Consider the following 16,261-nt stretch of genomic DNA (forward strand, 5'->3'; position numbering starts at 1 on the left):
GTTTAAAATCAAAACAAAACAGAAAAGTTGCTCAACTATTATTGGGAAACAAATCTTTCAAATCTGATTACATAAATTTTGACTTCCAATTTCTTTCAATAACAGCAACTTGGTAATATTCTCCTGGAGTGAGAATTTAAAACTTGTGCCTGACCAGGCGGTGGCACAGCAGATAGAGCGTCGGTCTAGGATGCTGAGGACCCAGGTTTGAAACACTGAGGTTGTTGGATTGAGCGCAGGCTCACCAGCTTGAGCATGGGGTCACTGGCTCGACCATGGAATCACAGACATGATCCCATGGTCTCTGGCTTAAAGCTCAAGGTCGCTGGCTTGACAAGAGTTTACTGGCTTGGTTGGAGCCTCCTGGTTAAGGGAGATATGAAAAAGCCATCAATTATGAATTGATGCTTCTTATCACTCTCCCTTCCTGTCTGTCTATCCCTGTCTGTATGTCTGTCTATTTCTTGCTAAAAAAAAAAAAAAAGAATAACCATATGGGCAGGGTGCCAAATATGAGGTGACAGAACACTGCTCTAGGGCTCATTCTGTATTCACACCTTGATAAAGAAACCATGCACTGTAATGGCTAAGGACTAACTGATTAGCCTGCAACAGGGACAACTTCATCTAGTAGGTACATGATCCTACACCCTCATTGAAGAGGAATCAGGCTTTTTCCCCTGGGGGAGAAAGTGAAGTTAAATTATAACAACTCCAAAAAATGACTAAAATATCATATTAGTCAAGTATTTACGACTAACAGAATAGAATAGGTCACATGAATGATGTGACTACTGCAAATGCAAAAAAAGATTTGTATCTTTATTCCTGGTTCCTCCCAAACATCTGAACCATTTCCTTGTTCTTTCACTATCTTAAAGTAATGGGAAAAAGTCCCTGGGACTGCAAAAGGGAAAAAACATACTCATCTTTAAAACAAGGGGAAAAGGATTTTGGTAATTAGACAGCTATGTTTAACCTAGGAACACACAATAACAAATTAAACAATCAATTAGTAACACCTAGAAGCTCAGAAGAAAATGGAAAACAACCCACATAGTGTTTGAGAAACCAAACATGCCAGGTGAACTTAGTATCTTTTTCTGATAGAATGACAGGTCATATTGTTAAGTAAAAAGTGAATAGTACAATCTATATCAGTACTGTAAGCCTTTTTATTCTATTCCCCAATTCAGGATAGAAAAAAATTGTTTGGGAAGAAAAGTATTTAAAAACTGGCGTCAGTGCTAAACCAATGGCTGCTGACACATCTCCCCTGAGGACCTGTTTCGGTACTGAGTCCATATCTTTAACAATGACCAGCCAGGAACCTGGGCCTCCTCTATGTTTTAGCTCCATCGCATCGTATCTCTGAAATTAAAAAGTATATGTTTCTTTAGTTTTCCTTCCAAATTGTTGACCTTTCTTTCCCCTAGGGATCTTAAATCACTTGTTGCTCCAACTAAGTGGTGTTATGCTGGGACAAGGTATAAACCCATTTTGGGTAGAGATTTTGAGAAAGAGGCCGTGGTTGGAGCCCAGGTTCCTATGAACTCAGGTATGGGTTGCTGTTCTCTGTCACAGGAAAAATATATAAGATTTCTAAACCAATCCCTCTCAAGGAAAAATGAGACTTTGGCAACAAATCAAGTAGCTGTGTTGGTTGGTGGTGTGTTAAAAGGGGAAGAGAAGAGCGGGAAGAGAAGAGCAGGAGTGGAGAGCAGGGGGACCCACCGCGCTGACTCTGAGAAGGGCGCTGGTTGGCACTGCTCCATAGATGAAGGCGGTCCCTGTGCAACAAAATCTTGGTTGGTCATGAGACATAAGGAACAATGTATTTAGAAAGGTTAGCCATTAAAAAAAATCATTACATTGGACTACTTACTGCTAGGGTCTTGACCCATTTTATTGATACTTTGCTTTTATCATTATGATATCTGACTTTTCCCTAAGTATTATTTAATGAATTTCAGATGAGTCTCCACAACTGTCCGTAACATAAAAAGTTCATTTGTGAAGACCTGCCAATTTTACTTTTAATATATAAAATGGGAATATATATAGCTGAATATAAAATAAGAAAAATGATTTCTAAGACATATATAAACAATTCATCTTTTGTTGATTTATAATCAGCCTAGCACACGTATAGGACCTTCATCCAGGATGGCATGCCACTGTGAGAGGTGGTATACCACAGAGCGAACCATAGCAGAAAGGCCCAAAAGACAGGACTGACACAAACATAATGAAGAGTCAGCAAATTATCAGTTCCTTTACCGTATATATTTCTAATCTTTGCAAATGCTTTAAGTTTGCCAATTCACCCAGTACTGAAAACTATTATCAAGTTCCTGGACCGACCTTTGCTCTAAGTCCAAGGCTGGGCACCAAGTAAGAACAGCACCTGAATCCTGTTGACAATTGGCTTAGCCTCATCTACCCAAAGCAAGAAACTGGGGACTGAGACCAAAGAACTATTACAAAGGACCTAGCAAAATCTTTTACATCTGGTTAAACTTTCTTGTCTTATTTCTTCTTCCTAGGGTTATCTGACTTTAACCTAAGATGTAAGATCTATTTAAATATATCATTCTCAATATATCTGAATATTACATATATATCACTAAAATTCATTATCTCATTTCCTAAATTAGATCTTTAACATTTTGAACTTATATGTACATTATAGTGTAGAATAACTTTCCTTTTCTTGTACTGAAATAAGAAAACATATTTTTACCCCAAATATAGGTAGAAACTAATAATTTAATATTCAGAGACTAGCACTGCCAAAAGGATTTATACTACAAAGATTAAAGAAATCATATAGTTTTTCAAATTAATTTATCTGACTGTCTTTCTCTAATGCTCCTGCTTCACCTGCAGCACATCAGACAAGGTAATAATTTATGATAATCATATGAAAATATATAATTAATATTCATCACCTCTCATTCCTCATCACTTTAGATGATCAGTAATGCAGAGTGAAAATGCTGTCAGATTTCTAATTGCTTTGTAATGGGCTTGAAACAGGGAAATCATTAAAGGCAAACAATCTGTCATTTGTCTGTTATTTTAACTATCACACAAAAAAACTCATTAAAGAAATTGCTAATGAGCTACAAAAGACTGTACTCAGGGTGCATCTAGCGTAGATTAAAAAGTAATACTATAAATTGCTTAAAATATTTTTAAAAGGATATTTTTGTGGACATCCATCAGAGAAGATCTATTCTTTAGTATAATTTTTAAGCTGGATGGTTTCATTATTTTGGCATCTAATCCATCATTGCAGAAATCCCTTTAGCATATAAGACTTTTCATCAGTCTCTAAATAATTAAACCAAAAGGTTGCTGGAAAAAGCTGAAATGCTAAATGTATTTATTACTAGTAAACGAACACAAATAATGAAAAAAAGTGCTATAGTAACCCTGATTATAAATGAAGAATATATTTTAAATTTTGATATTTATCCTCATATCTCTGTATTTGAGCTGTTGAGATTGCAATGCTTATTAATCTTAAATAAGGTTATCTTTATACAAATTTTATATTCAGCTACTGAAATTCAGTATAACATTAACTATTTAGAAATTTTTGCAGACACTAACCAACACTACAAATGTTTCATGATATTACTTCAAATAATTTTAAAAAGGAAGACAAATTATTTCTTTAAATGTCTATATCCAATATTACATGTTTTATCAATGCTACTGTTCTATATGAGGTACTAGTACTGTATTAGAAAAACTATGATAATGACACTAAACTAGTTTAAAAAAAATAGGCAAATAAACAAACAATCCAGAAATGTTTTGTTAGTTATATAGTCCAACTACATTTTATTTTAGAAATATTATGAGTAATAAAAATAACATTGCTATTTTTATTACTTTGTTAATGATGAATTAAAATCATGTATTTTTTCCCATAATAATCTCAGCAATAAAGTCAAACTTCTTTTAAATATGTGAGCCTATTCATATCTATTGGAATACACACAAGTCATAAACTAAAATGCAATGGCATACTTAGCCATGTGCCAAGATACACTGGTGAATTCCAAGCCAACTCCAAAAGGTTCCATAGCACTCTGGAAACATCTTCATTATGCTCTCTAATTGACTTAAACAGACTACATATCAACTGTTTAACACATTTTAACCCACAAATTAACACCCTTTGATCATTCAGATTAACCTCTCTTTTGTGAGTCAATTACATGACAAAAATAAAATAAACTTTTAAAAAATATTATTTTAAAAACTAGAAGGGAAAATATTTTTTTCCTTTAATAGTATATAAATGTCTATCGCTACATGGATGAAAGAGACCATCACAATGTTTCCAATTTCAAGGAAACTAGAAAGCTCACAGAAAAATCATAGTGGTCATAAGAACAAAAAAGAAGGGGTAAAGAACTGAATAGGGGAAATAATAAGTTGGCATTTATCAATAATAAGTTGGTAGTAAAGAGAACCAGAAAATAGATTGTATTCAGTATCTTTAATAGGTTCATGGAAAGATGAAAACGTCCGATGTGAAGAAGTTAGGAAGACCAGGACACATCTCTCAGATTGGATAAAGACCTGGGACAGAAACAAGCTTGAAAGAACACTGACACAACTGAAGCTAAACAAACAAGAAGAGCACAGCAACCGGTGTGACAGCGAAACCTAGTTACCTCTTCAACTCTCTTGCCTCTAGTGTACTGCTTACTCAGACTCAATCACTGTTCACTGATGATTACTGCTGAGAAGACAAGAGAGAAAATGAAGACAACCAGCAAGGGGGGGAAATGGCAAAAATGAAAAACCATTTCTAAAAGATGAGGCAGGATTGTTCATTAGAGCTGACTCTCAATACTGTGCACAGCTTTGTGATAACCTGCCAAAAACAAGAAAAAAAGTTCCTCTAATTCTAGCTGTTCATCTCTCCCCTCAGTGAAAGCTTAGTTTAAACTTAATACTTCCATACATCTTTCTGGGTAAGCCTACATTTTGACCGAAGTATTTCAATCATTCAAGTAATCTGCTTTATTCTACTCCTGTAAATTATTCACTGACACAGTCCTGTTTTTCTTTGGCAGAGTTCTTCCCACAGCCATCTCAGTGGCTTGTTTGCCTGCCCCGATAAACACGAAGTTTTTGAGAGGGCTACAGCCAGCTCTGTCTTGTGTCTCTTGTAACACAGTATGGCACACATAGTAAAACACTCAGTAAATATTTGGTGTTTGAATGAGTAGTGATGAAAGCTTTATATATACCGTGTGTGTGTGCTTTAGCTCATCACTAGCTAATTTGTGGTGGTTTTTCTATCTTCTCAGTAAATTATCAATTGCTCTAGGGGCAATAACTTAATTTTAGCACATAACCATAATATTCTATGGTATTTAAATACAGCTTAGGTCACTAATATGAAAATTCTGAAAATTCAGAGGTAAATAAAATCAAAGAAATTAAAGAAGAGTTGGCGAAGAAACCAGTAAAAGAGCCAAGTAAATGTAATCCTAGGATAAGAAAAAATAAGCAGAAGTATACTATAGATACTGCAAATATTATCCACCATTAAGCAGCACAATTTACTAATATCTCAAATTAAGCATTAGTTAATATCTGGTAGTCATTTATTAGTTTATGGACAGGCAAGTACTACAACGACAAATTGAATAAGAATGTGATTTTCTTTACTAACACTACAAGCAAGGGTCTTTTGAATTTTTTTTTTACAACAAAGGGCCTTAAAACTCTGCTATATCGATATGTATCTACATATCTATAGCTATAGCTACCTTTATATACAGTATTTGATCAACAAACTTGAAATAAAACTTTTAATGTATGTATACCTTGCTTATGTTTCTGGTGGTGACACAGAAAAGAAGGAGTTTTTGTCCATGCTTTTCATTTATCCTGAAAGCTATAGTTCAACAAACATTTGGATTTTGCATGATTTTTCCAGTTCAATAGTTGATGGCTTTTGTTTGCTCTGTTTGGAAATTCCTAAAATAGTGTTATGAATATCAAAACAAATATTTCACTATTAATAACAATACCTAATTGCCTGACCTGTGGTGGCACAGTGAATAAAGCATCAACTTGGAATGCTGACATTGCTGGTTTGAAACCCTGGGCTTGCCCGGTTAAGGCATATATGAGAGTTGATGCTTCCTGTTCCTCCCTCCCTTCTCTCTTCCTTTCTAAAATAAATAAATAAATAAATAAATAAATAAATAAATAAAGCTAATCTTTACTGAGTACTTACTTCTTTCAGAAACTATTATCTCATTTAAACCTCAGAACAAATGTAGGAGGAACACATTATTCCTATTTTACAGAGGAAGGAACAAAGGCATGAAGATATATTAAGATATATTAATTTAAACTGTTCACATAACCAGTAAGCGGCAGAGTCTGGATTTAAACCTCTGTGGTCTGATTCCAGGGTTTATGCTCGTAACCACTATGCTAACATAGTTTATATTTCTGTAACATTAGCTTAGCATAAAATAGATAAATTACTTTCTTAAAATAAGACAGTAAGACACAAACCTATTATAGACACCCATCACTAGAACTCTAGAGTATGTGGCACAATAGCTGCTGCTTAGCGTCTCTGAAAGGTGTTCCGACCCTCACAGATCTTACAATCCGATTGGAGGATCAGAACGTACATTTAAAGTGTATAACAATACCCTGTGGGACAGAATGAGTGCCAGTGAGTAGTAGACACAGGACTTGTTACAAAAATTGAAAGAAAGAAAGTAATTTCCAAGGACTGGGCCATCAAAAGAGGCTTGATAAGAGAGATAGGTCTTAAAGAAGGAATAAAACTCATAGGAGGAAGAAAGGAGCTAGGGTGTTATAAGCAAGGGAGTCATCTGAACAAAATTATGAATGAAGTACCATGAAAAGATCCAATTATTTACATATTTCATATATGTAAATAACAGGTGATAAGGCTGAAAAACTAAGGATCAAACAGGGGAGGTAAGTGAATGCCAAGTTAAGGAGTTGGGACTTGATCCTCTTGACCACCTGACCTGTTCAGTACAGTAGTCACTAGTTAGATGTGACTATTGAGCACCTAAATGTAGCTAGTCCAAATTGAGGTGCACTGTAGAGTTAAAATATACAGTTTCGAAGACTTAGTATGAAAAAAAGAATGTACCATATCTCAATAATTTATATCGATTACATTTTGAAATGATTATACTCTAAATATACTGGGTTAAATTAAATATATTATTAGAATTCAATTCACCAGTTTTTTTTTTTCCTTTCTAACATGGCTATATGACCACATATATGTGGTATGCATTTGTGACTTACATTATACAGTTGTGGGCAAAAGTAGGTTTACAGTTACGGGTATGCAAAACACAGTTTATTTTTGTATTATTATGTATTCACTAATTATTTAACTATTCATTATTAGTATTAACCTACTTTTGTCCATCCCTGTGTTTCTATTGGATGATACTGCTCTAGAAAGTGAAATCAATAAAGGCAACTGAATGAGCAGGGATTCATGCAAAAAATGTTTTAAGAAGTTCATTCTGGTGTAAATAAATGCAAATTCAGATAATAAGACAACTGACCTGGCTTTTCAATAAGCCAATAGTAGAAAAAGAATAGAAAAACATACAAACAAGGGAGTAAAGTAAGGCAGCTACAGCTTAAAAGACATTTAAGAGACAGAACAATCCAATGCAACGTGTAGATTTTGTTTGGATCCTGATTCAAGCAAATCAACCATAAAAAAAGTCATTTTTTAGACAACCAGGGAAATGTAAATAAGGACTAGATATTAGATGTCAACAATAAATTATTGACCATTTTGGCGGAAAAAGGACATTATGCAGATGAAAGACAATGTTGCAAACTCAAGTATGCTTAGAGATGCAAAGTCAAGTATGTCAGGATGAAACGACAGAACACTTATGATTTGCTTGGGAATGGGTGGAATAAATGTATTTTACTTTCTAAACCAAAATAAATAAGTGCATAAAAAACTGAACTGAAGAAATTGAGGTACTGTGATTAGACTTTTCAAAATTTGGTTTAAAAAAGAAATAAAAAAGATGATGTAATATGTAATGGAACCATACATCAAGATCAAGTGCTTCTTTGGAAGCGCTGAGCATAACTATCCACACAAGGAAGAACTAAGCAGTGGAAGGGAGGGCTAGAAAAGTTCAGGGGGGTGTCATTCTGACAGCGCTGTACAGGAGAGTATTCAGAAAAACACTGAATTCTGTCGTTTCAGGTATCTCCTTAGGGCCACACAGATGTCATGTTGCAACCAGGCTTAAACCAGATTCTTTGACTTGAGTATAACGCTTTTTTGTGTGTCTATTTGTAAACATGACAAAATCCTTTGGAAAACCTAATCTATACCTATAACTTGATATTTTTGATTTTCCTGTGTTATTCAATTATTCTTTATAGTTCATACCATTATTATATAATTGGCCATATTAAAATATTTTATTGAATGTGCTTTCGTTTATCTTGACTGCTCCTCAAACTAAGATTTGGTAGAAGATAACGAAGGAAAGCAAATCTAAGCAATAACAACAAAATAACCTTAACATCTCCAAGTGAAATTAAATCATGTGGCCAAGAAATAAGATTTGATTTTCCCTTTCGGGTACAATGCAAGGAAGTCAATGGTCAATGTAAGGTAAGCAGCACTGAGAAGAGATGATAAAAGGTAAAAACAGAACGAAAAAAAAAAAAAAGGGAGAGGGAAGAAGGGAAAAAAAAAAACAAAACCCAAAAGCTAACTGTGCCCATTTGGAGTGCACAGCAACTACCTCAAAGTGCAACAGCTTATTCTGCTTTTTCTGTAAGCTTCAAAGATAGTATGGCTGCTCTGGGAATATGCAGACTTGAGGAGCGACCCGTTCTGCTGCTACCATAATCAGCTATTCGGACTTGATCCTTGGTTTGTTTCCTCAACTACTCAACTACAAGGTGAGAAAATAAGAGCTGCCTCACTTGCCTTCCTGGGTTGAAGTGTGGTGAAGCGAGATACTATATGGGAAAAGATTTGGAAAAAGTTTTATCTTTTAAGCTAGTTGATAAAAATCTATAAGAAACAATTTAGTTGAACATCTTTTCCAAAAAACAACAACAAAAAAGCAAAACAACCCTTTACTCGGCAAAGGTGTTAGGTCTCTAATTTTCGAATGAGAACATTCTAGGGAAGTACTGTATAGGAACAAGGGAAGAATCGGTTCTCACCCTTCTCACCCTCCCCACCCCACAGTACATTCACCAACCACAAAAGGGGGGCGGCGCTGGGTAGGGCAAGGGGGCGAAGCTTTGGGGAGGCGGAGGCAGCCCGGCGGGTGAGGGGTGCACGCAGAGGCAAAAGAGAGACTCAGCAGGGACAAAAAGAGACTTTAGAACCAGGATAAGGACGCCTTTTTCCACAGCTCATGCACTTTCTGCTGTAAGTAAACTCCCTGGAAGAGGCGACTGGTTACCATAGCGACCGCGTCCTCGTGGGCGGAGCAGCGCTTCCGACCGGTGTCTCGGCCACTACGCCTCGGCTAGAAACGCGATCACATCTGAGCAACAACTTCCGGCGGAAGAAGAAGCCGGTTCCCAGTTTTGCCCGACCACTTGCAGCAGTTTGTCCCAATGGTTCTATGAAGTTTGGTAAGTTTGATTTCGAAGGAAGCCAGGGGAGGTTACTCGTCTGTGCCTGAGCGATACAGCCTCCTGTGAATCCAGTGGGTCCCCAAAGGCCCAGTCTTGAGGGGACCTCGGCTGTGTCGTTAAGTTCCCCGCTGTGGGCAGAGGTTGCCCGGTTGCAGGGGCTCCTGGTGGGGTCTCTTCTGTCCCTTGTGACTCCAGACCGTGTCCTCCAGTGGACAGTTTCGGGAACTCTAGGTGAGGTCTGAGTGCCTCTCCAAGAAGAGGTACCCGGGCTCGCTACCATAGCCAGTGGGACTGGCTATGTCTCGTATTATTTCAAGGTAATTTGGAAGAAAAGAAGTGAACTGCAAAGCTTGAAAGGCAATGCTTCTAAGTTAATCTTAATTCTTTGGTCTATTGCTTGCTTTTGTAACCATGTATTAAGCTCTTTAGTGTATTTAGTGAGTGCTTACTGTGTGCCGCGTTTACCATTAGACCAACAGAAATACCTTCTTTAGAGAGTCATCCATCACTCGGGTTCATTATCGCATTATATATATTTTTAAATGCTGTTGTGTATTCATTCATTTAAGACTTACACGTATAACATGAAACATCTAACAGGTTTTTCATACTTGTCTATACTATTATATGTAAAATTCTTGGGGCGTTTTGAACAAAAGTATATGTTTCAACAGATTTGCATTATACTTGTGATTTACTCAACTAAAGATCTAAATATTGAAGAACTTAGAAAAGTGTCACTTGCTTATTTCTTAGATACATGCAAACTGTAATGAATTTAATGAATTTTCATCAATATTTTTTTTTCAGCTGGTCTGAGAAGGCCCACTTCTTGTTCAATGGACGATGGCATTTGAGCAGATACCAAAAAAGGATTGGTACAGCATTCTGGGTGCAAACCCATCTGCAAGTATGTCAGACCTAAAAGAAAAGTATCAAAAACTCATATTAATGGTAAGTCTGTTCTTTCAGATTTTAAATCATACAGGGAAAAAAATCAGTTTTTTTAATGTGACCAGAAATTTGTTTCCATAAAATGAATATATGATATTCAAGCAGGAATCACCATATTAAGTTGGTTAATTCAAAATTTCAATCATATAAAAAACAAAAGTTGATTTGAGGTGAAAGAGCAGGTGGTTTGGAGCAGGAGATCTGAGTCATGCTGATTTAGCTAGAATCCTTATTCATCACTAACTGTGGGAACTTGAACAAGTTACTTTGCCCTGTATGTGCCTCTGGAACATGTAATGAAGTAATCCATGGAAAATGCTGCAAAGTGTGTCATGTAATAAGCAGCATTAGCATTCAGCAGTCACTAGCTGCATTTGGCTATTGAGCACTTAAAATGTAACTTAGTCTAAATTCAGCCATGCTATGAATATAAAACACAAAATGAATTTCAAAGGCTTAGTACAAAAAAACCTCACAAAATATTTAAAAAAATTTTAGTTGACTACATATTGAAGTTATAATATTTTGAATATATTGGCTCTTTGACATATCCTGTACATAATCTATGTGTAAATATATTTGCATATATAAGGAAATGTATTATCAAAATTAATTTTATCTTTTTACATTTTTAACATTGCATATGTGGTTTGCATTTATAGTTTCCATTATATTTCTATTGTATAGTGCCGGTTTGGGCTATTTCTACACTGTTTTTCACTTGACTCCATTCTTTTGTGAAATGAGTTGTGGTATTTATAAACATACAATATGTTTCTGAACTGTTATATTAATTTTTCTCTGCCTAATTGTAATTGTGAGCCAGTGTGAGTAACTCTGTAATGGTCTCGGTTTAACTCGGTTTTAAAAAGATAGAGAACCATTACTTACATTACATCAGTTGTTTCTCTGGCTCTTATCAGATAGACCTATAGGATTTTGCTATAACTATTAGTGCTTATGGTGAGAAACAGTAGGTAATAAATTAAACTAAATACATTGTGTGTTGTTTTTTTTGTCTCAGAATTTTTTAAGATATCTGAGAGTAAAATGAAGTATACTTTATTAAAAAATTTTTTAACATCAAACCATCCTTATACCTCAGTTAATTGGTAGATGAAGCTGCAGTAGTCTGGGTCTAGGTCAGTGTTTTTCAACTGCCAGTCCACAGACCAGTGCTGGTCCTCCAGAAATCCCGTGACAGTTTGTGAAAGATTTAACCACCGTGATGTTGTATGAAGATTATAGACCCAGTAACCTTAGTCGAATTTGCTTATGGTCAGGGTGATTTCTGCCTTAGCAGTCCCTGAAATAATTCAATCATTTTCACCAGTCCCCAACCATAAAAAGGTTGAAAACCAGTGGTATAGATTACAGTCAGGGCCTTGTAGACCATACTGGTCTTTATTTGGCAATGAGAAGCCATTTGCACTTAATAGGATAGCATCTATTAAAACACCAAAGTGGATGAACCATTTTGAATACCTGATAGCTGTGTATCAAAGAATTCCATTTGCTCTACATCTCACCAACCTTTGATGCAATTAATCTCTTGAATTTTAATTATTGGAGGTTTCTTAATTTTGCCACCATTGACATTTTGTGCAGGATAGTTCTTTGTTATGTTGGACTGTTATGTTTATAGGGGTTAGCAGCATTCTAAATGCCAGTAACAACTAAAAATGTCTCCTGGGGGGTCAAATTTGCCATTCTTCCCATTCATTGAGAAACACTGCAAATCCATGTTTGTAGTGATATCTTGTGGTTGTCTTTTGTATTTCTCTGATGACTACTGATTATAAGCACTTTTTAATGTGATTCTTAGCCATTTGTATAATTTTCTTTTGAGGAGCGTCTTTTTAAAATTTTTAGTATATTTTGTTTTTTTTATTGTGTGTCTTTTCTCTTAGTCTGTGCCTTGCCAGCTCAGCTTCTTAATGATATATTATAAAGAACAGAAGTTTTTTGTTTTGATGAACAAAAAACTGTTTTGTTTGTCATGAAAATATTCTTTTATGTTTTCTTCTGGAAACTATAGAGTCAACTTATACCTTTAGGCTTACGGTTTTTGTGTATGGTGTGAAATCGGAGGTAGTGTTTTTGTTTTTTCTCTCATAGGTACGTCCCGTTATTTATCATTTATTGAAAAGATTTTACCCTCTTTATTGGATTGTCTTAACAATGTGGATCTATTTCTGAACTCAACTTTAGTTGATTTGTCTATCTGTACTGTTACTAATACCTCTCTGTCTTGGTTACTATAGGGTAAAGTTTCCAAGTCACATAAAGTTAGCTTCTCTAATTTTATCCTTTTCAAGTTTATTTTGGTTATTTTAGTTTCTTTGCAAGCCCATAGAAATTTAGAAGCAGCAGTTAATTTCTGTTTTTAGAAATCTGGCTTGAATTTTCATTGTAGTTGTATTGAATACATATCGATTTTGGCAGAATGGACATCTTAACAATATTGAGTCTTCTAATCCATAAATATATTTCTCCATTACTTAAGTCATCTTTAAGTTCTCTCAAATATTTTAGAACTTTTAGTGTAGTAATCACACATTTTTGGATTTATTTCTAGTTTTTTGATATTTTTGGTTCCATTGTAAATGATATTTTTTAAAGCTTTTATTTTCTAGTTAATTGATAGCCTGTAGAACTATATTTTTATATACTGATCTTGTCTGGCACAGTCTTGGTAAATTTGGTTTTTATTCTTCTCCTAGCTGTTCTTGTAGATTCTTTAGAATTTTCTATCAACTCAATTATGCCATTTGCAAATAGAGACCTTTAATTCTTTCTAATAAATAAATCTTTTATTTTTTTCTTTAATACACTATTTATGTTCTTCTGTTCCAATGTTCAGTTGAAGTGGTGAGGGCAACTACTCTTGCCTTGTTCTTGATTTTAGGAAGGAAATGTTTTCAATATTTTACCATTAGACATAATGATAGCTATATGTTCTTAAGATTCCCCTTACCAAGCTGAGGAAATTCTTCCTATTATAAATCTGCTAGGAGTATAAACATGAATGGATATTGAACTTTATTAGATTTCTTTTACATTTATTGATGTTTGCATGTATTAATTTCCTCCTTTAATCTGTGAATTCTATTGATTTTTCTTTGTGTTAAATCTATTTTACATTGCTACAATAAACAAACCACACTTATTCATGATGTATTGTGCTTTTTATATATTGCAGGCTTGTGATTGCTGTTATTTTGTTAAGGATTTTTATGTCTAGATTCATGATGTATATTGGTGCAATTTTCTTTTTTTGAATGCCCATGTCTAAATTTAGATCACAGTTATGTCAGTCCCATAAAATAACTAGGGAATGATTTTATTATCTTTATTTTCTGAAAGAGTTATATGAGATTGCCTTTTTTTTAAAAATTTTTTTCTTGATATTTTTATTTATTTTAGAGAGAAGAAAGAGAGAGAGAGAGAGAGAGAGAGAGAGAGGGAGAGGACGGGGGAGGAGCAGGAAGCATCAACTCCCATATGTGCCTTGACCAGGCAAGCCCAGGGTTTCGAACTGGCAACCCCAGTGTTCCAGGTCAACGCTTTATCCACTGCGCCACCACAGGTCAGGCCTGCCTTTTTTTTTTTTTTACTGTTTAATAGAATTTACTAGGGAAGACATCTGGATCTGATGTTTCTTTTCTAGGAAATTTTTATTTATGAATGTAAATTATAAATGTAATTATTTTTAGAGGCCATATGGATATTCAAGTTTTCTATTTCCTGTTGCAGTTTTCAAGGTTTTGTCCATTTATTTATGAAGTGAAATAGATCATTATAATATGAACATTATCATATTATTATTCTTTAATTGCTATGAAGGTATGTAGTTATGTTTTGTTTTCCCTTTCATTCTTTACATTGGCTATTTATGTATTTATTTATTATTCCCTGATGAGTCTTAACAAATGTTTATGCCTTTTATTAATCTTAGCCAAAAAACTACTTTGTTGGTTTTTTTGTATTGTTTATCTATTTTTCTTTACTTGATTTCTGCTTTTAATTTTATTATATCCTTTTTTCTCTTTACTTGCTTCCCCCCAGCTTATTAATACAGAAACATGCATTAGTGATTGTACACCTGTCTTCTTTTTTTACATAGCCATTTAAAGCTGTAAATATCTTTTATTTATTTATTTATTTTAATTTAAGTGAGAGGAGGGGAGATAGAGAGACAGACTCCCGCATGTTCCCCAACTGAGATCCACCCAGCAACTCTCTTCTGTGGCCGATGCTCTGCCCATCTTGGTCCATGCTCACAGCTGGGCTATATTTAGAGCCTGAGGTAGAGGATCCATGGAGCCATCCCATTGCCCAGGCCAGTGCCCTAGAACCAGTCAAGCCATGGCTGCAGGAAAGGAAGAGAGAGAGAGAGAGAGGAAGAGAGAGAAGGAGGAGGCGGAAGGGTGGAGAAGCAGATGGTCACTTCTCCTGTGTGCCCTGACTGGGAATCGAACTTGGGACATCCACAGGTCAGTTGGAGGCTCTGTCACTGAGCCAGCTGGCCAGGGCCTAAAGCTATACATTTCTAAGCCACAAGCACTGCTTCAGCTGTATCCAACAAATTTTGATACATGCTTTCATTATTATCTAGTTCAAAATATTTAAAAATTTCTTCCGTAATAGTTTTCTTTGTCCTGTGGGTTATTAGAAAGTAAATTATTTAATTTCTGAATGTTAGAAAATATTCAGATCTTACTATTACTGATTTAAAATTTATTTTTGTTGTAGTTAGGTAATGTACTGGTATGGTTTCATTACTTTGGAATTTGTTTAAACTTTTTTTATGGCCCAGCATATAGTCTATCTTGGCGAATGTTCACAAATGCTTGAAAAATGTGTACTCTGCTACTATTGAATATAGTGTTCTGTAATTATCTTTTAGTTTATGTTGATATGTTATTCAAATATTCTGTATTCTTATTGATTTATTTTTTATCAGTTGATTGTAGATTTTTCTATTTTTTTCTTTAATTTTTTGCTTTTTGTGTTTGTTATATTTTTATTAGGTGCATATATATTTAAGATTGTTGTCTTCCTTTGATCATTATAAAATTTCCCTCTCTGTTTCTCATAGTACTCTTCTTTTTTAAAAAAAAATTTTTTTTTTAATTTATTCATTTTAGAGAGGAGAGGGAGAGACAGAGAGAGAGAGAGAGGAGAGATAAGAGAGAGAGAAGTGGGGGAGGAGCCAGAAGCATCAACTCCCATATGTGCCTTGACCAGGCAAGCTCAGGGTTTCGAACCGGCGACCTCAGCATTTCCAGGTCAACGCTTTATCCACTGCGCCACCACAGATCAGGCCATAGTACTCTTCTTGAAGTCTACTTTGATATTAATTTAGCCACACCAGCTTTCATGCACTGTGTTTGTAGAATTTATCTGTTACCTTCCTTTCAGTCTGTCTCTTTTATTGTAAAGTGTGTTTTTTGTGTATGGCCTCACTTGAGGTGCTAAAAATAGCTCGGTTGCTAAGCAATGAAGCAATGGCCCCAGATGGGCAGAGCATCATCCCACAGGGTGCTTGCAAGGTGGATCCTGGTTGGGGCGCATGCGGGAGACTGTCTCTCTGCCTCCATACTTCTTACTTAAGAAAAAAAGA

At 35.1% G+C, this 16,261-nt stretch overlaps 1 protein-coding gene across 1 annotated transcript in view; it reads left to right on the top strand.

Annotated features, from left to right (window-relative positions):
* Nucleotides 1-9,527: 9,527 nt before the first annotated feature.
* DNAJC24 (DnaJ heat shock protein family (Hsp40) member C24) overlaps nucleotides 9,528-16,261 on the top strand; it is a 62,844-nt gene continuing 56,110 nt past the window's right edge. Inside the window, exons 1-2 of the mRNA XM_066251204.1 lie at nucleotides 9,528-9,678; nucleotides 10,492-10,635. Of these exons, the coding sequence (XP_066107301.1) occupies nucleotides 10,528-10,635 (108 nt within the window). The 5' untranslated portion in view covers nucleotides 9,528-9,678; nucleotides 10,492-10,527. The remainder of the gene's footprint in view (nucleotides 9,679-10,491; nucleotides 10,636-16,261) is intronic.

The sequence above is a fragment of the Saccopteryx bilineata genome, chromosome 1 (assembly GCF_036850765.1).
Source record: "Saccopteryx bilineata isolate mSacBil1 chromosome 1, mSacBil1_pri_phased_curated, whole genome shotgun sequence".
In the NCBI taxonomy this organism is placed as follows: domain Eukaryota; kingdom Metazoa; phylum Chordata; class Mammalia; order Chiroptera; family Emballonuridae; genus Saccopteryx; species Saccopteryx bilineata.